Source organism: Oenanthe melanoleuca, chromosome Z (assembly GCF_029582105.1).
Source record: "Oenanthe melanoleuca isolate GR-GAL-2019-014 chromosome Z, OMel1.0, whole genome shotgun sequence".
Lineage (NCBI taxonomy): Eukaryota > Metazoa > Chordata > Aves > Passeriformes > Muscicapidae > Oenanthe > Oenanthe melanoleuca.
Window position 1 is genome coordinate 10,150,642 of NC_079362.1, and position 22,907 is coordinate 10,173,548.

At 38.6% G+C, this 22,907-nt stretch overlaps 1 protein-coding gene across 1 annotated transcript; it reads right to left on the reverse strand.

Annotated features, from left to right (window-relative positions):
- Positions 1–2,528: 2,528 nt before the first annotated feature.
- Positions 2,529–22,706, reverse strand: OSTF1 (osteoclast stimulating factor 1). Its single transcript, XM_056514844.1, has 10 exons — positions 22,531–22,706; positions 11,684–11,730; positions 10,284–10,334; positions 10,142–10,205; positions 8,891–8,944; positions 8,309–8,416; positions 7,808–7,857; positions 7,614–7,692; positions 7,066–7,164; positions 2,529–4,957 (listed from the first exon to the last, which is right to left on the reverse strand). The coding sequence occupies exons 1-10, from the start codon at positions 22,562–22,564 to the stop codon at positions 4,899–4,901; spliced, it is 645 nt and encodes a 214-aa protein (XP_056370819.1). The 5' UTR covers positions 22,565–22,706; the 3' UTR covers positions 2,529–4,898.
- Between the last annotated feature and the right edge of the window lie 201 nt (positions 22,707–22,907).

The window sequence follows — 22,907 nt, forward strand, 5'->3', positions numbered from 1 at the left end:
CCTCCTGCCTCTGAGACCACAGCTGAGCACCAGGTCTCAAACGGTGAGCAGGGAGCTGTCCCCCCACCCTGCTCCCACTGAAACAGCGCGGCCGCTGCTGCCTCCGCCCCTCGCTCCCGTCTGCACCTCCGCAGCTGTGCGGGCCCTGCGCCGCCTCCACCACCGGGAACAGACACAGGCAGTGTCTGCGGCTGGGAGAAGGGCTGGAACTGAGTTATTTGTTCTCTTTTGCTGTTAATTTTCACAGCTGCTGTTGTTTCTGTTTGTCCGGTTAGATATATTAGTAAAGAGCTGTTATTCCTACCCCCTTATCTCTGCCTGAGAGTTTCTAATTCAAAAATTATAATACTCGGGAGGGAGGGGGCTTACATTCTCTGTTTCAAAGAGGAGCTTCTGCCTTTATTGGCAGACACCTGTCCTTCAAACCAGGACAAATATATACTACTTTTAAATGAATTTCAGATTATTTGAAATGTATTATATCTTACCATAAAAGGGAAATTATATGAAAGGATCAAATTAAGAGCCTTCAATTAAGAAAGTCTGAGTAATTTACTAACACTATGAAACTACTTCTGCTGTACAAGTCTGCTGATCAGGAAAGACACGTTAAAAGTGAACATAAATGTTGAGGATTTCATTCTTATTATGTTAGCATGTCTGAAGATGGTTAAGGATTAATTTCACCATGTCCCTGTAGACATAAAGATAATTAGCAGTGTGACTACACTACATCTGTGAGCAAAAACTTGACACATGTAACAGCTGAGTGCTGGTACCCTGGCAAGTTCTGTGCTAACGCACAATTACCTAAAAAAATCCCACCTAAATTACCATTATCTCTGCAAGATAATGTCCCTGATCTCAGGAGTTGCTCACAACCACAGGAAACAACCCTGTTTTTGTAACTGTAAGGCTGAACACTAGCTGGACCACACTATTTTTCCCAGTGGCATTGCTCATAGATTAGCAAAGCCGCAATGTCACAAGAGGAATCTCTTCCAGAAGAATTCTCTAGTGTTCTATGGACTGCTCCACAGAGCCCAAAAGAAGGCCACAACTTTGGTAGGAGGATTAAGTAATGACATGGCTTTCTAGCAAAGGCTGCAGGTGGGACACATCATCTTCAGCATCAACTCTCAGCTGGGAAACAACAGGCATCCAACAGGCATTTACAGCAGGTAAATGGGCACTTGGTAGTTTTTTTTTTCTGCCACAGGTAGACACTATCACCACTCCACATTCAGAACTTGTGATGTAAACTAACTTTTTTTCTGAATTGCTTTTGTAGCATTATCAGATTTTTAACTTCTGTTGGTTTAATGTGTAGCTTAAAAGAAAAGCCCAATCAAAAACAATGCAGCTGTTGTCTTTTTATTTATTTAGCAAATTAGGATATTGAATTTGTATCAAATTAATTTCTTATGAAGATTTCTGTTCCAAGTTCTTCAAAACTATTCCTGCTTGTCTCTTGATAAGATCGATGTACAGTTGACTAATATTGTCCTGAAACATTTTTAGTAACTTCAGCTTTTAGCTGTCTCATGAACCAGACAACTGATGGCCCATTATCTGTTACTCTGTTCTGTGGTGTGTTTCAGTGGTTTCCTTAGAAGGCGGCATTGGCTGCAAACAAATTTTAAACTTTGATGTGCACTGTATGCTCAAACATCTGATTTTGTAGCATGTAAATTAAATGACCACAAGGTCAGGCTAGCTTACTTTCAGCAATCTTTGGCCCTTGAAATAAAACTCAAACACAAGAAACACATTAGTGTCTTCAGAAATTAGAAGTCAGGGTTCAAAGCTGGAGACTTCGTTAGAAAGTGGGCTGCTCGGTTTATACATTTGGTACAACCTTAACTTACATTTCAGTTGATGGGATGTGTAAGAATGGAATTCAGTAAGATGGGCTTTGTCTTAGAAAAAGTATACTAACGTGAAAATTATCAAGAATTCAAGAACTATACTAAAAACAATGCAGTAAATGTCCCATTTTTTCTTCTACAAAACAGGGATCAAGCATTTGATTCCTCTGAAGAAGCCAACACAAAATTTACCAATTTAGTTTCAAAGAGCTTCAAATCAATTCAAACAATTTCGATTCCCTAACAGCACAAAACTTCTGACTGGAACACAGCTGATTTTCAATAGAAAGGCACACATTAATTCAACCAGGAGTACGCAAGACAGAATATCCTTTTATGTTCAGTTCTAAGATACCATGAGCTTGAAAACTTTCCTTTTGCTGCTGTTAAAAACTATGTTTTTTTTATTGTTACACACCTTAACATACCTGTCTTTGGAAAAAGTTTTAAATTTAAGTAAGTCTGTAGTGGTATAATTATCAAAGAAAAGTAGGGGGAGCAAGTAGGTTTGTATAACTAATAAGACATTGTGTCAGCTTACTCCAGCTGTAATTTTTTCTACCTGTAAGGCATTTGTTTTGGGGTTTTTTGTTTGTTGGGGTTTTTGTTTATTGTTGTGTTGTTTTTTGGTTTTTTTTAATCAAAACTTTACTCCTGGACTTAGACAAAAGTAATTTATTGCCTCAAAGCTTTCACAGTGATTTGTATTTCACAAGATGAATAGACAGTTTCATAAAGAAAAACAAAGTTGTGGGGGAAAAAAACCAAAAGCGGTAATTTTTGTCCTGGAAACAAATGACAGCACTCCTTAGGTGCCTTGTGGTGCTTCCTTCAGGACACTCCGGCAAGAACTTGGGATGCAGTCCTTGGGCTCAACTTGCGCTTCTGTCACCATTCCTGTGCAGAACTTAGATCTGTCTACAGAAGAACACAGGGTCTTCTGGCAGCTGTTAATTACACAGACATGAGCATAACATCTCCTTGTGGGCTGCTGAACCCATGGCAGCAGAACACATTACATTAAGAGTTATTTATGAATACAGATTCTGCCTCCAAAGCTCAACAGAAAAAACAGTGACTTGAGCCATTCTCTCCATGTCCTGTGACACTGAAGAATTTTAAGCTTGTGAGCTTTGTTTATACAGGAAAAATACTCATGTAACAGATACCTGAACCTTCTTGCCTCTCATTACAGGACTTTAAAGCTTGCACTTTGAAATTGCATAATTTTAATCAACAGTATGCAGCATAATATGTTGCTAAACTATGATAAAAGGCTGAGCTTGTAAAAGAGATGGCTGATTAAAAGTGAACCAGAACAGTCTTAAATATTATGAGTTACGTTCAACAACTGTTCTAATGAAAGCTACAGAGAAAAACTTGGTTGCTTTGGTTTTTATTTTTTTCCCTCTACGGTCTTCAAGTTCACACAAAATAAAACATCACCATTTAACCACAGTATTGCATAGGGCTAAAACATTTGTTCTATAGTTTTTACATTTAAACAGTCTAGAATTACATCTGTAGATGACTGCTTGTGCAATGTCCCCATCTTAAAACAGTTCTGGTCAACAAAACACTGCCTTCTTTGGTAAGTACTTAATAAGCTTTCCTGGCATCTAGCTCTTTCCAGGATGATAAAAATTAAAAATCTGGCTCAATGTATTTTTAAAAATGGAAAATTAGGAGTGCTCTAGACTTTTTAAAATATCTTAAATACTTAGTGTGATTTTAGTTTATCCCCACACTTCCACAAGAACTTTTTATTTATCCCCAGTCTTTCACAAGAGCTTTTTTTCCTATTTTTTTCTTTTTTTTGTTTTGTTTTAGTTTCACATACTGTGTTAGAATTTGTTAGAGCTCTCTATTAGAGAAATTAGCAACAAAATATTGAAAATGAGATTGTATCTCAAATACTTGTAACATTTACTTACCATCACAATAAGAAAGTATCTCTCAGTAATGTGCAATACTCGGCTACAGCTACTTGAGCAATCTGAAGGAAGTACTATTTTTTAACTGCAAAGAAATTTGAAAGTGGCTGAATTTATTTTCCATTTTTCTTTAATTCACAGGAAGCAGCAATACATTTTAAAAATGTTTATTCAGCTTCAGGTATCTCTTCTAAAGATACCTGCGGTATATTTGATGCACATCTTCCCTCATTACTTCAAACACACTTAAACTTTGAGGTAATTTAGGACAAGACATAAGAGCACTTGCAAAAAATAAAAGCCAGAGATAAGTATTTAAAAAAAATTAGGCAGGATAAATAGAAAAATATTTTGTCTTACTTTCACTACAAATACTTTCAGCATAATACACTTCAAAAGGCAAAATAATCAAGCCACAAAGTCCAAGTGAATTTCGAAAGCAAACCTGACTTAAGCAAGCATTTCACCTGCTTAACATTTCAGGGATTTTGCCCACAGCAATAGAGAAGACAAAGCATTCCTGAGGCAGATTGTCTCAGGTCATTCTGCACCTTACTTAGAAGGCTAGAGAAAGGAAAGGAAAAAAATTTTACCAAAATTAAAACCCAGACCCTGTAATGCTGTCCTCCATGAAGGCAAACAATGGCCCGTCTCGACAGCAGAATCTCCATTTATGCCTGCCAGCCAGTATGGACTGTCAGTATTAGCTGCACAAAGGAAAATATACCCAGGGAGATTTGGGGAAATGTTAACAGAGGTGTCCTGCTGTCCCACAAGGAGCTTTCAGTACTCCAGATACAAGGCACTTGCTAGGATGGCCTGAGATGAAACCTGTGAGTTTAGAAGATGGTCCTCTGCCCATTCAGTGATAATGGCGTGCCACACTTTCTCTGTGATAATTCCAAAAAGGAATTCTGATTTAAAATGTGACATCTTCTGGCTATTAAGATTACTCCTTTGCAAAGCATGATTTCACCCTCTCATTTATAGGCTATACTGCGATACTCTAAGTGAGATATTTTTAGGGTTGTGAAGATATGTTTTGAAAATGACAGAGACAATGCAAGTTATAGCTTTACACACTAAGTTAAAAAAGCTAATCGGAGTCTTCATCATCAAGGTATTCCTCTGCATTACTCAATGTTCGGACAGCACCTGGAAAGAAACAAAATTTTAAAAAAGTATTAAAAATACCAGGCACAGAAGTAACAAGACTGACATAATTCACAGTAGTGATAAACATGTCATCCTAGATTTCTGGAACAAGAAAAATGAGTAAGTTTAAAATTAACTTGCTCAACCGTTTTGAGAAAAGAAATCTAAGTGAAAAAATAATGTTTCTCTTCTTTAGGAGGAGAAGCAGCAAAGGGAGAACAGGAAGAAAAGAAACTGCAGAGCCCTGTGCTCAAGGGGACATACTTCAAGAGAGTACAGACTAAATTTCTTCTGTACATTTCTTCTGCTCCCTTGCTCAGCAGCACAATTAACATAATCTTTTTGCATTTCTATGATATGATTTTAATAATTTTAGTTCTTTAGAATGTACTTCAGCATTGATATTTGAGTATCTGTCTGTAAGTGTAAAACAAATCTGAACATTGAAGTGGATACAAAGTAAGCTTCCTCCAATAAAACAGTTTTAGAGATGGACAATAATAGAAGTCTTAAGTAAACAGGAACAAGAGAAGACTGCTGATACAGAACTGAATCTCTGAAAAAGAACGTTTTACTTCCGGACATTGGAAATACTTAAATGCAGACTCAAGAGACAGAAGAATTAAGTTTGTGAAAATAACCAAGAAAATAAAACATGCAGGAAAAATGTATGGATCAGTGGTGCCACAGATACTATAAAAGACCAAGCTGAGACAGAAAAACTAACAAGGAACTTGTTTTTGAAACTGCAGTTAGGCTGAGAATATCACCTGTTACATCAAAGCAAGCAAAAAAGGATGATGTGACATTACCAGAGACTGCTGATAGATGAGGAGACTAATGACAAAAAAATCAGTCAGTAATTGAAACAAAATTAATTTAAAGGGAGTGAAGAAGTAGATTAGTTATGTAGATTAGTTACTTAATATCAGGAAATAAAACATTAGTATAATTACTGAGATATCAGAACAGAGAAAACACCTGTACCAGCTGTCTACAATCAACATGCAAAGATGATTTGTTCCTAACAGTGACCAAGTAACTTTAGGAAAAAATTGTATAATTATATATATAATTATAAATATAATATTTATATCTATACAATTATAATATATATGTATGAATGAATGCATATATATATATATATATATATATATATATATATATATAGACACACATACACACAGAAGGACTTCTACCCTTTCCTGATTTTACCTCCACCAAAGAGCAGGACAGTATTTTTGCTACAGCTGCTCTTCCAGGCCTTTTCAAGTTGCAGTCAGCTATTCCTCCATTTAATTACCATAACCTCTAGGCTCCTACTGGTTCCCTCTGTTCTCACTAGTCTGACGATGCAATTGTTGCACTGCATATCCCACCAAAACTGACTGTAATCCTGCCTGTCTTTTCAAGTAATTTCTTGTTTCACTTAAGAGCTCCTATCCTAACTTCAACCTCCTGAAAGCTACAGACAGCAGCAGTTACACAATACTAAACAATTCAGTCTTTGTTCAACTGTTTAAAATAGCTTCCTTAACTATTTTGGACACAGACACTATGCTATTAGGAGATTTACACAGTGGGAGACAGTGAGACCATTTTGATGAACACCTGAAAGCATTCTTTCTTTATTTCTCTGTTAAGACAATCAGTCAGAGACAGAGATAAGAAAGTAAGAAAATTTAGCTGTAAGAAAAGGAGGATCATAGATTGGTGCTTGTTTGGCTTATGTTTGGAGGAACAGACAAGCATATGGAGAAAGCACATTGTTTTATTCTTGCAAAAGTATGCTACTTTTAAAAGAGTTTCCATCCTTGCTTTCTTTCTGTCTCAAGGGCCGGTCTTCTATTTTCATCTCTTCCCTTGCCATTTTCACATCTTCTGAACTCTTTTGCCTCTTGCTGACACAAGGTGGCATATGAAACCATGTTCATATCATAGCTCTAAACTAACCCTCTCAAGCAAACATCCAAACACCCTCCCTTCCAAACACAATTCTTAGCCCACATACCTCACAAATGGTTTTTATGGTTATCAGTATATTGGTATTTGGCTAACATATTAATTCTCCAGAAGTAAAATTATCAGAAAAACAAAATCAGAAATACCTCCACTCTGTTTCTTCTTAAGCAAGGAAGCACAAGCTGCATTTGTTGCCATATCTAAAGCCAGTTTCTTCTCATTGTTTTTCAGGTCTGTTCTTGCCCCTTCATGAAGAAAATTTTCATCATGAATCATGATCCCAGTTATTTCTCAACCAATGTCATTATGATATGAATTTCACTAATGTGTGTAGAACAGTAATGGACACAGGAATCTGAGCTATTGACTGCTCTGAAGCAGACCAAAAGATACAGATGTTCTTGCATAAGCTACAGTTGAACTTGCTGGCTGCTCTTCCTTTTTAAGAAGCAGATGTCATTGATGTTCTGGGGTTTAAGTGCCAAATTTTGTATGTAAAGCAGGATGAAATTATCTTGAGCACCTTTCAAACAGCTGCCAGAATTTTCTGCATGACTTTTCCTGCAAGTCAGACAGGTGAGCTGGCTAATGACTGTACCTGAGTAATACAGAAACACTTGAGAAAAACAAATTAAAAAACATTCAGGAATCTAGTCTGCACACAGATTGTTGAAACCTTGGTGAAGATCTTTACCCTTTTCCAGCAGCATCTCTACAATATCTGCATAACCTTTCCATGCAGCAGCATGCAAAGCTGTGTCTCCCAATTTGTTCTGTGGAGTTAGAGGGAAAAGCAACAGGATTAAAATGCAGCAAAAAACCTTTCAGCTTCTGCCAAGGGTGAGTAACATCACACCTCTACTCTAAGGATCTATTGGTACAACCTACCTGTTGGTTTAACTCTAGGTTTGCCTGGGTAAGCAGGACATCTACAACATCTGCAGAAAACAGGGAGAGATGATAAAAGAAGAATTTAGTGAAAATGAATTATGCTATTTTTGCATTCATTGTAGTTAAGATTCAATGAAACACCAATCAAATCAGCTAATGAAAATCTGTAAATCAGACTGCATTGGGCAAACAACAATTAGTCATAAAAAATGTTTCCGCATGAAATACCCCAAATAATACCACAATTCTTTTTGATCTGCCCTTCTTCTACTCCGCCTCTAAGTTACAGTAATGACCATGCCTGCTTCAACAGCAACAACAAAACACACAGTACTTGATGGAGCTGAACCTCCCTCCTAGCCTGATTTTTATTAAAAAGAAATAGAATTACATTGAAAAAATCCTGGCTTTATTATTTAGCACTGCAATTTTATCAATCACCCTAAAAAACATAACAAGGAAACCAGAGAACAATAATTTCAAATAATATTTTAATACCTTTATGGCCTCCATGGCATGCCCAATACAGAGCTGTGTTTCCAGCTTTGTCTAAGCCATTGACACCAACTCGATTATCCAAACACTCTCTCAACCAGCTCAGGTTGCCTGAAAGACAAAATCAGTTTTGGTTATCTTTTTTCCTTTGGAAAGTTAAAATAACCATTATAGGCAAATAGTACTTTCTAAATGGTGTCAGTCGTCCCATGAACTTATGATGAGAGGAAGCGATTAGCAACAACATTTATAATTAATTGAACAACCAGTCATACCAAGTTATATCAAGTCATACCAAAGTCATGCTAAGTCATACCAAATATCTTTTCTTTCATTCCCCGAAGACTCTTATATCCCAAGGAGTTAAATGGATGGTACCACACTTTATCTGTGTATAGACTGAATGGCAATTCTACTAGACAGTATCTCACCTTTTCAAAGCTGTAAAACTTACATAACTTGCTCAAGAAACAAGACAACCAAAACAGCCAGAGCATCTTAATTCTAAATATATTATTATTGTTATTATAGTAGAAAACAAGCAAATAATCTTTAAGCATTACACAACTAAAACAATAAACATACCTCGTTTGGCAGCTTCATGCAGTGGATTATCAATAGACTCTGCTTGCTCTGCCACTGGAATAAAAGAGTAAATTCTAACTACTTCTGAAACACATACTTGACACCCGTGTGGAAATAAAACATACTTGATTCTAAAATGAAGAGAGATTTGTGAGTGACAGACTAGTGATAAGCACTTTAATTTCTAGCGTATGGGAAACTTGTACAGAGAAAATCTTGTGGAAACTTCAAACAGCATCACATTGCACAATTGGCCTAAATCAGAAGATGTGTTCCTAAGTTCTTAAGTTCCTAAGTTCTTAAGGTCTGCAAAAAACTTCTGTTCTGCTTATACATGGAATTTTTGCAAATGTGTGGACAGAGACCCCTCCTACCCTGGTCTAAAATTGAAGCTTTACAAATTATCTCAGTGGGAACATGAATGAACAGATTGTTTGGTTTATTTTAAATTTAACACACTTTAATATTATAAAGAAATTTGAATGTAGATATGCAGCATATATAAAGTAGTCTTCTTCTCTGGCAGACAGCAAGAGAGAGTCAGTTTGGAAGTCACAACTAAAGTGAAATTTGATGTAGCCTCAATGACTATACCAGATTTCTATTAATGTATTTCTACTAACTACAGGGCAGGGAAACAAAGCACTGCTACTATAATGTCTTCTATTGAAGAAGGGACAACATGGATCAACCTAAGTCACACTGGCAGCTGTGATGCAATCTGTCATGAGAACTGCTATTCTGCCTACGATTCCTGGCAGGGTTTGGAGTAATTGCGTTGTGTTGTCTGTTCTTGTGGCTTTTAAGTGATTTTAGCTGAATCTGAAAAAGCAGTTTCTATTCAGTCCAAATACATGTGTGATATTAATGGGTGCAAACCCAAAGAAATAAATGTTTTCTATGGCAGAATATATTCACTAAAAAACAACAAAAGGCAAAAAAACTCCATTTTTCAGATCCAAGTGTTCTTCCCCTCAAAACTGAGACTATCTCAGTATCTGTTAAGTGTATAACCAGAAACATGAACACCCAGCAAACTCAAGCTGTCCCTAGATTATAAAAAGATGAGGCAGCTTGTCCACTGCTGATATACAGTGGTGACTGATACCACAGACAGATGTATTCTGAAATACATGGTGGAGTACTCTTAAGTACCAATACTGTGGTTTGTTTTTGAAAAGATATATTTTTATTTAGTGATTTTCTTTGATTATGAATGATCTTACCAAATAAAAATATTCTATACTTTACCATAGTTGCTTGGAATTAGTCCAGTTCTCCCTTTGCAAGTTCCTTTCCACCAATTTGTATCACTCTGCAGAGAAAAGGGAAAATATTTAAGATGGGATATACTGCATCTCAGAAATATTAAGTCCACATGTCTTAGACTCACCATGTCCGAGATGTAAATGATATCTCCTTCTTCAAAGTACAGCTCATCTGGCTTTAAAAAAAAGAAAGAAAAAAAAAAAACTAATATATTTGAATGTGTGTATGTAGGAAAAATAAATGCCTGGATAAGTCCGTCTTGGGTTGCAATATAGGATGTGGCCAGAAATGTGTATTCTATCACCATCTGTTGAAGCCAGGTGGGGCAGTGACCCTTATCTCTGTGGCACATATTATCTGCTAATGGTCCATCTTTAAAACCAGGTGGGGTAATCATCTTTATCTTTTCCACAAGCCATCCTCCCTCCAGGAAGGTATCATCTGCTGCTGGCCCATTCAGTCCCACTGTATGACTGATAAAATGACATCATCCCATTGAGAGATGCTCCAGCCAGGGGGAGGAGCCAAGCTTTTCCTACCTAGATAAAAAACTGAGACTTTGAACAGCAAGATATCTTCTTTCCACTGGACTCCAGAGGAAAACTGGACCTTTCCACATCATCCCTGGACGTTCAGAGGAAAACTGCACCCTTCTACAGGAGCACTGCTGCAGCTGAACCACATCTGTCAGTGCAGGAGGACTGTTGCCACCATTTAATGGTACTACTACCAACACCCTGACTGATGGGGTGTCAGGTTGTATTCTGACTCCGACAGTGTTTTTGTGATTGTTCTTTGTGATACTGTATTTCTATTTTTTTTCCTAGTAAAGAACTGCTATTCCTAATTCCCATATCTTTGCCTGAGAGCCTCTTGAATTTCAAAATTATAATAATTTGGAGAAAAAATTATAATAATTTGGTTTACATTCTCCATTTCAAAGAGAAGCTTCTGCCTTTATTGGCACACACCTGTCCTTCAAACCAGGACAAGTCAGAAGACATTCATCTCTTCAGTCAAAACTCAAATTCTCTGTCATCTAGACAAGAGCTGGACAGTCCAGAGTTTGACTTGCTTACAGCTAACTTTCTGGATCAGTAACTTTCTTAAGAATGCAGAAAGTCTGTGGCCTTTCCAGCAAAGCACTGTGCAAAGGAAGCAGTGAAATATATCTTAAGTTTGTTAACTTCATCCTCTTTTTGGTTGGTCCTAGTTCTCTAGATCTCTTAGGTCTCAACTACCATTGTTGTGTTTGGAAGTAAAAACAAATTATTTAAGATTTCTGATCTTTGATCGTAGGTAGCTGATACTACAGAAGAAAGCATGCTGCTTTTAAACAGAGCAGATCTTAAAAGATGATTAACCAGACAGTTTTATTCACATTAAGAATGACTATCAACATCAACATTTTATTCAAAATTTAGTACAATAAGTCTAATATGTCCATAACAGCAGAACTGAAGAAGTATTATAGACAAGGTTAAAAGTAAGATTTTCAAACCTCTGAAGTCTAGACATACTTACCGTTCTGGGTTCAAACGTATACAGGGCCCTGAATACTTTAACCTGGCCTAAAATAAAAACAAAACAATTAAAAAAAAAAGTCAGTACTAGTATCATGCCTTTAAATCCAAATACATGCACCCTTAAATCCAAACACATTCCTTTCCTTCAAGCTCAATGCTGGTTGCTGAATGCAATACCTTTTATCAAAGAAAATAATGATGAAGAGACTCAGCAGTCTTGAGTTAAAAACCCAGCAATATGGGTTATGAAGGAAACTGGGCACCTGATCAGTTACATGTAAGTAGCCTCTTCTACACATTTAATATAGTCTTTACAGCTCATCGAGCAACAGAATTGCTGTCATTGATTTCTGAGGAGAAGAGTAATTTCACTCATACCTACCCTCACACACTCATACATGCTGTATGTATCTTTATTACTAACATAAAATCAAATTACTAATATAAAATCAAATGACAAAGAATGAAGAAGAAAGAAACAAACCAATGACCAATGTCATCAACATGTTCTTACGCTTACTTACAGTTATTATTAGGAAAGTAATGCAGTAACACAGAATTCATAAAGAAAAATGACAAATGGCCACAAAATCCTATTTAATGTACAACCAATGTCCTGTTCTATTTAGATGCTTATAAGGCATAGGGTTTGCAATTCCAGTAAGTGGCTAACAGATGTTTTAATAGGGCACTTTGAAAGAGACTGCAAGCATTATTCAAGCCATGAAAAAGATAACCTTAATCAGAGATATTCAAATTAAACTGCATAAACTGCAAAAGAAGCTTCCCTACAACCTGTTTTTAAAAATTCAAAAGATTTTTTTGAAGAGCATGAACAGAAGTACAAATACAGAAGGAACATGTATATTACATAATTTAATCAGCCAAACCACTGGACTTACTGGAGGACTGTATTACACAGACTGTTCTGTATTGTTTACTTTTAGGTATTTGAAGCCTTAAGCATGTAGGTTTATTTACTTTTAAATGTTCTAAGCTTGCAAATGTAGGTTACACACAGGTTCTACACTATATGTGTTTATACAAATTAACTTGTGACTGAAGCAGTGTTTGATCCATCAGGAGAAAGTGCTACTTAGGTCCAGGCTATTCGGTGTACTCAGAGAAACTGAAGAACTTACTACCAAAGGCTATACTGTACAATAAAGCGTATTATTAAATGGAGCTAAGCAAGTAAAGACAGAGTAGGTCTCAAGTATAAGCTCTTACATTTTTAAGAACCATGATCTCTAGAATTTTTTTGGTCTTTTTTTTTTTCCCTGCTAGATGTAGGCTTTATTATCCCAGTATCTATAATCATACTCAAAAAAGCCATCATTTTAAAAAGTTCAATTAAGGGCTTTAGAAATGACATTCTGGAGCGGAATATGCTGACCACCTTGAGAAAAGAGGATGGTACCCAACTGCCATTTGCAGCATCCTCTGGGGTGGCTCTTAGATTATATGTTCAAATGCCTCTGGATATTCCCTAGCAACAGCAGTGTCAAGGCATACTTGCCAAGACACAACTACTAAGAAAACATTTCTCTAGTTCTCTATTCTCAGGCTTTTTTTTTACTAATTGTATGTAAAACTACAAACATGAAATGAATCTGTGTAAACATATCGCCAAGTGCATGTAGATACTGTACATTTTTTTCCAATATGTAATTGCTCCTCCTAGTTCCTAATATTAATAACAGAAATTCAATTTGGCTTTATTGGTTGGTTCTCTTTTTCACACAACAGCCACTTCCTAGACATAAAAGGTCCAACACTTCTCAAACCTTTGCCCCAGAAACAAAATACTTGCAACTGTGGCAACTGCTAAAAAGAATGAAACCTGACTGATGTTTACTACCTATACAGAGATGATGAACAAGGACAGTACTGCATCCTGAACCAAAGAGCTTCAGCATGAAACATGAACTGCAGCTGTGGAGAAGCCAAGCAACAATGAGAAAAAGTAAAGGAATAAAAAAAAATAAAAGAAAAAAGAACAAGAGATGACAAAACAGGATGGAAGACAGGAGTACCTTTCTCCTTGGCTTTTTCACACATAAGACAGAAAAACAAAATACAGAACTGCACACTAACAACTATGGAGACTGCAACCATCACACAACAGTCTTCAGAGCTTCATGTAAGTAAGAGGAGGAAATGGGCAACAAAAGGGAAGAGTAAGAAATATTAAAAGGGGAAATGAGAAGACAGCAGAAGACAGGGAAAAGGAGGAAATACGCATTTATATGTTGCATATGTCTTTCATATTAATGTACTGCAAATGTACCAACAGATTTTCTAAAGCTATTGCCCTGTGGAGACAAGACTGGGAATACTGATGCTGATTACAGTATAGCTGATATATTGTTCAAACAAAAGGCAATTCATTGTTTGTTCGTGGGTTTTTTTAAAAATTCTATAAACCTGAAACAGGGAGTTACTTCCCCAAATCTCCAACTCTGGTGTCACAGACAGACGAACACATGCTAAAACATTCTTTTGTGATGAAATATAAAGTACAGTTCTGCATCTACAGAACTACAAGTATGGTTCATGTTAATTTAATAGTACCTTATATTGAAGTTAAACATTACTCATTACTGGCACCAATCTTTTAAAAATTTCTCGATATTTACTTTCTATTTACTTTGCTTCATTTAAGAGCTTAGAACAAGGGGACTTTACATTTGTAATGGATTTTTGGTACCAAATTCTAATGCAAAAATTTTGTCAAGAAGATTAAAATAACAAAATGTTAGCATGCAAAGGGCACATTAGACTTGAATCCCAGCTCTGCAAACACAAAGAAATTGCATTTTATTAGGCACACGGCTACCTGTAATCACTGGAAGTACTTTTATCTAGCAATACCTATCTCTAAGAATGCAGACAGAGCTTGCATTGGCAATAATTTCTGTTTTTGAAGATGTAAAAAGTTAGAAAGCACCTGAGGTCTCACTCTGCTTCCACTTACTACCATCTCTCTAGTACAAACCATGTTTAAAGATTCGTGTAGGACAGTGAACCAGTAATTAGCACTGATTTGAACCTACTAAAGTTGACTGACACTTCATACTTTTAAAGGACAAAGTAACTAGAACACAGAACATACCTACTTTCTTAAAGTTTCAAGGCACCAGGCACACATAAATTACCTTTTTCTCAGCATGATTAATGAGAGGAGTATGCCTTTTAGGAGCTAAATACATGGAAACACAGGGCAGCGATATGTCGCACAACAAATATTTTTCTTAGCACAGGGACAGATTTAAAGTGTTCTTCTTTTTGGTCCTGTTATGCCCTGGTTTGCTTGGTGGGTTTAGGGGAAGGTTGTTTGAGTAATCTAGAGAAGTGTGCAGGAGAAACAACAAAAATCTTCAATAACAAACCTTTACACGCAACCTTTCAGAACATTATGGTAGAATTAGATAGCTGGCAAATTTTAAAGTAAAATCCAGACAAACTAGGGCACTTCAGAAACTCTAACTCAGTCAGCTTTAATTTAACCAAACACAGGGCCTAAGGCCTTGATTAGAACTTTTTCATCTGGCTTACAATATAATTCCAGAAGAAGTTAGGGGAAGAAAGACAGAAAGAAAGAATAAGAATAGAAAGATATCACTACTACTCTATACACTACAGGCCCAGAGACAAGACAAACAATTTTGATGTCCATGTGATGTCCACATCAAAGTGATGGTCACAACCCTGATCCATAGGAAAAACCCATGAAGCACAAAAATCAAATGTTTTAACATATGCTCAGGTTCAGGTGGGAATGCCCAGGTACCTTTGCAGGGGAAGTGGAAATTAACACTCTCAGACACAACACTGTGGATCACCTGCAGTCCTTCGGAGGAAGGCCTAAGATATTGGTCTGGGGCTGGGGTTTTGGATGGTTTATGGCACCTTCTAGGACATGATAGCTGCCTTTCAAGTAGCATAGTTGAGCTCTTAATACCACACCAGCAGGGATGAATACCTTCAGGCTTAGTGTGAAATCTGACACCTTCCTCACAGAAGGGAGTCCTCACACCTGAGCCAGCTGAGTAAGGGAAGACATGATAAAACACTTCTTATTAGCCTCTTCCCTTATCTGGCTTGAACACCAGCTTCTTGATAAACACGGGTTGGTTCCCTGTAGTCATGATTGTGTAATCATCTGGTGCTCATGCTCTCTCCACCTGGACTATTATCTTCCACATCATCAGCAAAGAACATCCTGCTTTTGCAAATTTGAGACATTAACCAGTAATATTTCAGTCTCACAAACCCCAAACTTGAGTCATAAGATTGTCTTCTCCCTTCTTATGGAATTTGCATTAAACATCTACAAAACAGCTACTTGACAAGCAAAAAAGGTAACTTATTATACATACTAAATAAATATAAATACTCTTAGCATACAAATCTCCCAAGTCACAACTTGCCAAACCCTCCCTCTGCAATGCACCATGGTAAAGGAGTCAAACTAACTATTCTCTGTAACTAGCCACATAAAACTAATATCAGGTTGGGCTGACCCCACACATTTAATTTATTTTGAATAACTTACCTATAAACTTCTCCAGCTTTTCTGAGGAAGGGAAATGTGCATCTCATAATTCTAAGATGATCCTTTCCCCGCAAAGCGCATAAAAGCAATGAAGCAGAGAAACTGAACAGTAACAACAGCTTAAAAATGCAGCTTCTGACGGCACTGAAGAGAGATACCCGGTGCTTCATAATGCTAAGTAATTAAAAGACCTCACAAAACCAAAACACCACTTTCTAGACTGTAAGATTTTAGTTTTCTTCTTGCAAAGTTGAGGTTTATTTTTAATCAATTGCAGCTTCATTAACAGAAGATTGCTTCCAAAGAAGTGCTAAGTAAAGAGCACAGCAACAAGGAGTTACTGTTTCTCTCACAGTGACTTTTTTTTCCCCACTTCCTTTCTTCTTTTGCTCTAGCTTCTCTAAACTGCCACAGACATTAGCATTAAAATCCACTCTACCAACAAAACATTCTCCACTCTCATTTGCTTTCAACCTCCAAAAGAAAAGCTAAAAAAGAAAAAAAAAAAACAAAAAACAAAAAACAAAAACATTAAAAAAACCCCAAACCTAAAAAACCCACCCAACCTACGCCTGCATGGTTTTACTTAGTAATGTGTTATTGGTGTTAGGCTGAAATTTCAACACCAAAGGGGAGATAATGAAATTTCATTAGCTGTCAATTAATACTACATCCTCGAACAAAAAAAACACTCCACACAGTCCTTGTTTAAAACACATATTCTTTAAACAAAATAATGATGGTAGTAAGTAAACGTTCACAGGAGCTACCAAGGCTTGGCCCCACTGGACTGACATGAGTCTTTTGTTAGCATCTGCCATAGAGAGACATAATCAAATCTCACTGACTCGAACAAGATGCTACTAATCAGATATCAATCCTGATGCAACATCTTTTGATTAGCTATATTAAGACTGAGTAGCTCAAGACTACTACAAAAATCAGAATAACTCAAGATGAACCTACTCACTGTGTGTCACAAAACACTGTTAGTGCCTACAGTACACAGAGGGATAATCTCTGTGCTGTAGAAAATCAGAATTGACTATTGTAATCTACAGTTAGTTAAAAAACCACAAGTCTATCAAGCTTCTCAAACGGTTCAAGCTAATCCTGGGCCCTCATCAGCCACCCTTCTACTTGCTGCCATAAAGCTGCACAGAAATAGTTTAGAACCAGTTACTCCAGCACCAACTTGATTGAAAACAATTAATTTGAACCCCTTCCTGTAACAAATGGCCCAAAAGGAAAAAAATATGCAAAGCCTGTTCCAATATCTGACAAATACTTTCAGTGAAGAAATTTTCTTTAGTATCTAACCTAAACTTCCATGGCACAACCTGAGGCTGTTTTCTCTTGTCCTGTCACTCCGGAAAAGAAAAAAGCACCCACTTCACTACAACCTCTCTTCAGATAGTGGTACAAAGCACTAAGGTCTCCCCAAGCCTCCTTTCCTCCAGGCTAAACACTCCCAGCTCCCTCAGCCACTCCTCATACCACCTACTCTCCAGACTCTTCACCAGCTCCATGGCCACTCTCTGGACTCTCTCTCCAGCTCCTCAATGCCTTTTCTGTGGTGAGGGGCCCAGAAATGGACACAAGACTTGAGGTGCAACCTCACCAGTACCCAATATAGGGGGACAGTTACTGTCTGCTCCCCACACACTCTTCATGCAGGCCAGAATGCCAGTGACCATCTTAGCTACCTGGGCTGGCTCATGTTCAGCCAGCTGTTGACCAGCACCCCCAGGTCCTTTTCCTGCGGGAAGCCTTCTAGCCTCTCTGCCCCAAGCCTCCAGCATTCGGAATTTTAAAACAAGGTGCTTTGCACACAGGTCTCCAGACAGGGACAAAAGTACTGGAAATATTTTTTATAGGAGTGCCGTTTGTGCTTTGGCATTTTGCTCACAGACACAGCAGAGTTAACACAGCATTTAAGGATTGCCACAACTAACACAGAAAAAGGTGGAGTCCCCACTGTTTAGAGAACCATCTTCAACTTCTAAGTAATGCTTATTAGAAAGGGGAAGTGAACACAGAGAATACATGTTGGGGGAGGGAGGGAAGGGCATATTAAAAAAGACAAGCAAGCAATCCTAGGATTTTGTTTAGGAACATATTAAAAAGAATGCAAAGGATAGACTGGTACCAGCCTAGATGACAAACTGGGGTATCCAGGACTGCACTAATCAGTACCTGGAATGGAAGGAACAAACATCATTTCATTACAGAAAATCACAAGCAAAAACATTCCCACAGAAGATACAAGTGAACACAATGTCACTGTCATAGCCCAATGCTGAAATCTTCTGTTTCTTATCAATTTTATTTTTATGAATACCAGCATGCCTTCACTTGCAGGAAGCCTGCTGGAGGTCCCAGCAACGTGCAGTAATAAGAGGGTTTGAGGTCAGAAATGAAAGTTTATAATTCATATTGAAAGCAGACTTACTGGAATTGTTTGTTTCTCTGATGTTTTTCTCCCCTTAGACCTGATGATTGCAGTGTAACTCCCAACATTTACATGCTCACATCTTCCTAGCTATCAGAAGCCTTTCTTTCAGCACAGAAGAAACCCAAACCACCATCACTTATGTCAAATTTAAGCCTACTACCAAGGCCTTAGGCATGTGACTCGATGCAAGTACCCTGCTCCTGTAAATGCTGCCCCAGCTCCTACTCTAGAATTGAGATGAACTTGTTTGTGATTCAAACAAAGTATTCGTGTCCGGAATCCTACTTTTAACTCTGATGGCTCCTAGTGGGAGAAAAGTCAACAAAACTGCTTTGAGGTAGCAACCCATTATGTTCAATCCATATGTTTCCTCCTGCCTCCCTCTCAACTGGAGTAATTTAAAAATCTAATTTCCTTGGTACAAACGCTGGTCTTTCTCCATAAAATATAAATGCTGTGTCAACTCTACGCCAGGATCAATAAACCTTACTGTGAATATGAATGCTAGGTTTTTTCAAAATACACCCCTTTCATCACCCCAAAAGCTTTTGCTGCACAGTATATAAGGCTCTAATTAAAAAGACATCATCAATTAGCACTCTTCAAGAAGACACTGCTTAAGTACCAGACAACAAAGCAGAAGCCATTAAAACTCATGAAATCCAAAGGACTTTTGTAAACAGGATTAATATCCAACATGATATGAACTCTGAAAAGAATTATGAAGTTTGAGACATCAAAGGTTTCTTAAAAGATGGAGGGGAAACTCTACTCTTGCATAACGCTGATAGAAAAGTATGTTTCCGCTATTTTCAACATCCACTCCATTCCCTTTTATTTTCGATAGTGAGTCTAAATAAAAACCCCAGCTACAAAACAATAACAATACAGAGTTACATGAAAAAAGCAAAGCACTTCTTAAAAAAAAACAAAACAGTATAAGTTAAAAGACTTTTAGAGCCTCTATAAACAATCTTGTCCCCTTACCCAAGGGCTGACTATAGACCTAAAAGATTAGCTCAAGTGTTCATAAACACAATTGTCTAATATATGTTGATGCCAAAACCATCTCTCTGTAACTGAAATCCCTATGTGCTGTGCATGCAACAGGATTTACAGAAAAGCAATCTGTCAGAAAAAATGCTCTCATGTACTGAAGAAAATGAGTGGCACAGCTAGTTGATTTTCCCCCTTCACATCTCCTTTTCCCCACATTTTTAAAGCACTGTCCAACTGTAATGTCCAAAATCCTTGAGTTGAGCAGTGAAGACTTCGTGTTTTAAAAAGGGTATTTATTTCACTATATATTTTCACTTCCCCACCACTAAAATATTTCCTTCCTTCTCTGTCCAATCTACTCTTATTTCCCAAAGACAGAGGAATGGACAACAGGAACCAATGTCTTGTTTCTCTTGTTTCTCAGTCCTGAACAGCAAAATTATTCAGCAATGCAAGCCAGCTTGCTGTTTCCTGGTAGAGCTTATAGACTTGACACCTCAATAATGATCAGTGAAGAAAAATCAACACAGCTTAACCAAAGGCACCAAGACATTCTAGCAAACGCGGTCAAAATGCAACCAAAAGAGACAGCTTTCCACTGCTGTAGAAATGGAACCACATGCAGTTCCTATAATTATGCCTTTAAATAACATCTAGCTATAACCCTAAGAAATTAGATTACAGTATCAAAGGTGCATTATCTGTATTCCGTATTAACATACAGATGTTAGATGTGCAACTACAAAGCCATTTTGAAGTATGCTAGAGGGCAATCCCTTTCAGCAAATTACTTCGAAAAAATCTGACACAACAGATGCTATAAAATCTCTCCTCAAAAGTTACGGATTTGGAAAAATTAATCTTACTACCTTTAATCAGCTCTGAAAGTCATTAGCAAGACAATCTTATTTTCTTCGTTTTCCTTCTCCTACAAATTTCCTTTTGCTGTGTCAAGCACTAATACTGGTAAACCAGCTCAGCAAGTTCACAAGACATAAAAATAACCTTACATAAACATAAAGATAACCTTACATTAAAAAAGTTAGAGCACCAGCTTGTCACGAAACTACAAGGAATAGAAAGGGATGGTGGGGGTAGGGAACCTGTTCTTTTGACAAGAGTCTGCATTTTATCAGATCAAGCACACCACAAACTGCACCCCATCAAACTAGGGAGTGACACAGTATCAGACAGAACATGCCTGAGTACGTCTGAGAGCTCAGTAAGTAAGGTAGGACTAGAGCCTTTCACTCCTTAAGAATCTTAAGTTAAATTTAACTCATCTTCTTGAAAAACAGAAAACTGAGTTATCAACATCATTGGAAAATCCCATTTTTCACACATATTCAGCTGTGAAACACCACATCCTTTCAGAAGCCTGCAGATTTCCTCAGTACTGATTGTTTTCAGTAAGGGTCCACAACTGCAATGCTTTAATTACCATCTTTTTCATTTAAAGTAAGCTGTTTTCCAAGAAGCTTAGCAAACTACAGGGCACAGGAAATTCTTCTGAGGATGAAATTAGAGCCAGAGAGCTTTAGCAGATTTTGCTTCTGCAGGCAGGATGAGAGTGATGGTTTAAATGGTCTAAACTGTTTCTGCACTTATCTGGCTTCAAATTAAGAACTTGTTTTATAAGCTGTCTAGTTAAAATACTCAATTAGTCTAAGCATGAAATAATTTTTTTTTACATCGGCATTTCAAACAGTATTCCAAGTGCAAAAAAAAACCCTGAAATTTGGATGTTCTTGGGGGTCAGATAATCTTGTCTTGGGAGACATCAACTAGTCTTATCTATTTAATTAAAATCACAGTGGATTTTTAATTTCTAAATAATAATTCAAGCTTTTACATTGACAGATGATACACAAGCACGATAAACAGCCATTACATTTTCCACATCAATTCTTTACTTAAAAATACCCCAAACCTTAAAGCTAGTCGTTAAATTTTTGACAGAAGAATGTGTATTTACCTGAAAAATGTCACTTCTATTCTAAGACTTAAAACCGCGCAACTTCCAATGGCTTTTCAATGTATTTTTAGAAAAAGCTATGCTTGCTATTAATTTTTTTATAAAACCAGCTCTGAAGTAAATTTTTCTGACAAAAAGACACCAGAGCAAAACTCTACACATCGATGACTAAACGCACTAGAAAGCGCAATGTGCACACTGAATTTCAAAAAGCACATCTAGAGTTTAGCTGTAAGGAGCCCTACAAGGGAAAACAGTGAATTCCATCCTTTAGGATGAAGAATGTTGCACGCGACTAGACTATAAAACTAATTTTATGCGTTAATATATTGCCAATCCGTACAACAACGAGGCAAAACTTAAAGAGTATTTCAGCGTTGTTTCTTAAAAGGGTAAAAGGTTTCGTGTGCATTTCAGGCTAGGCGATCAGCTCCTGCAGCCGGCCGGGCACGCCACGACGCCAAGAGCCATCGCTGGGCGCCGCGGCTCCGCGCTGCAGACCAGGAAGGCCGTGGCGAGGGGATCTGCCAAGCCCGCCCCACGGGGAGCCCGTGCCCCGGCTCCGACTTGGGGCACTCGCCAGCCTTCTCCCGAGCTGGAGCGGGCGCGGCGTCTGCCGAGGGCAGCCGTCGGTGCTTTCCAGCCACGGGAGGGCTGGACACAAGCGAGCGGCGCGGAGGTTCATGGCGGCAGGGTGCGGTCCGGAAGGGAAGGGCGGCTGTGCCCCGCTCCCACCCTCGCCCAGACTCCGTTGGATAGCGCAGACCCGAAACCCAAACCATTCAGTGTCAGCAGGCAGCGGGCTGCGTCGCGCCCCGCACGGGGAGGACGGGCCAGGCCGCTCTGTCCTTCCCTCACCTGGCTTGGCCGGTTTAGGGGGCGGCTTGGACATAGCTGGAGCCGGACGGGGGAGCGGCGCGACGGCGATCGGCTGCCCGGGCACGGGCCCGCGGTGAGAGGCAGCGGTGCGAGCGCCGGCAGACCCCGGGCACGGCGCGGCGGCGGCAGCGGGAGCCGGGACGAAGGGCGGGTCCCCGGCGGGCCCCTCCGCCCCGCGCCGCACGCGGCCAATCAGCGCGCGCCGCGGGACCAGGCCCCGCCGCTTCCCCGTCCGCTCCCGGCCCGGCCCGAGGAGCCGCCCAGACGGCGGGGCCGGGGCCGGGACTGGGCGGCCCGAGGGGCGGGGGCGGCCCCGGCGGCTGCGAGGGCACTGCTCCCAGGAAGTCGGCCGCGGG

Bases quoted from the DNA above. Each gene is read 5' to 3' on its own strand.
- OSTF1 (XM_056514844.1), bottom strand. From the start codon at position 22,564: ATGTCCAAGCCGCCCCCTAAACCGGCCAAGCCAG. The intron at 11,731-22,530 runs GTGAGGGAAGGA...TTTTTATTTTAG, and splicing joins CCCTAAACCGGCCAAGCCAG to GCCAGGTTAAAGTATTCAGG. The intron at 7,693-7,807 runs GTAGGTTGTACC...CTAACTCCACAG, and splicing joins ACCTAGAGTTAAACCAACAG to AACAAATTGGGAGACACAGC.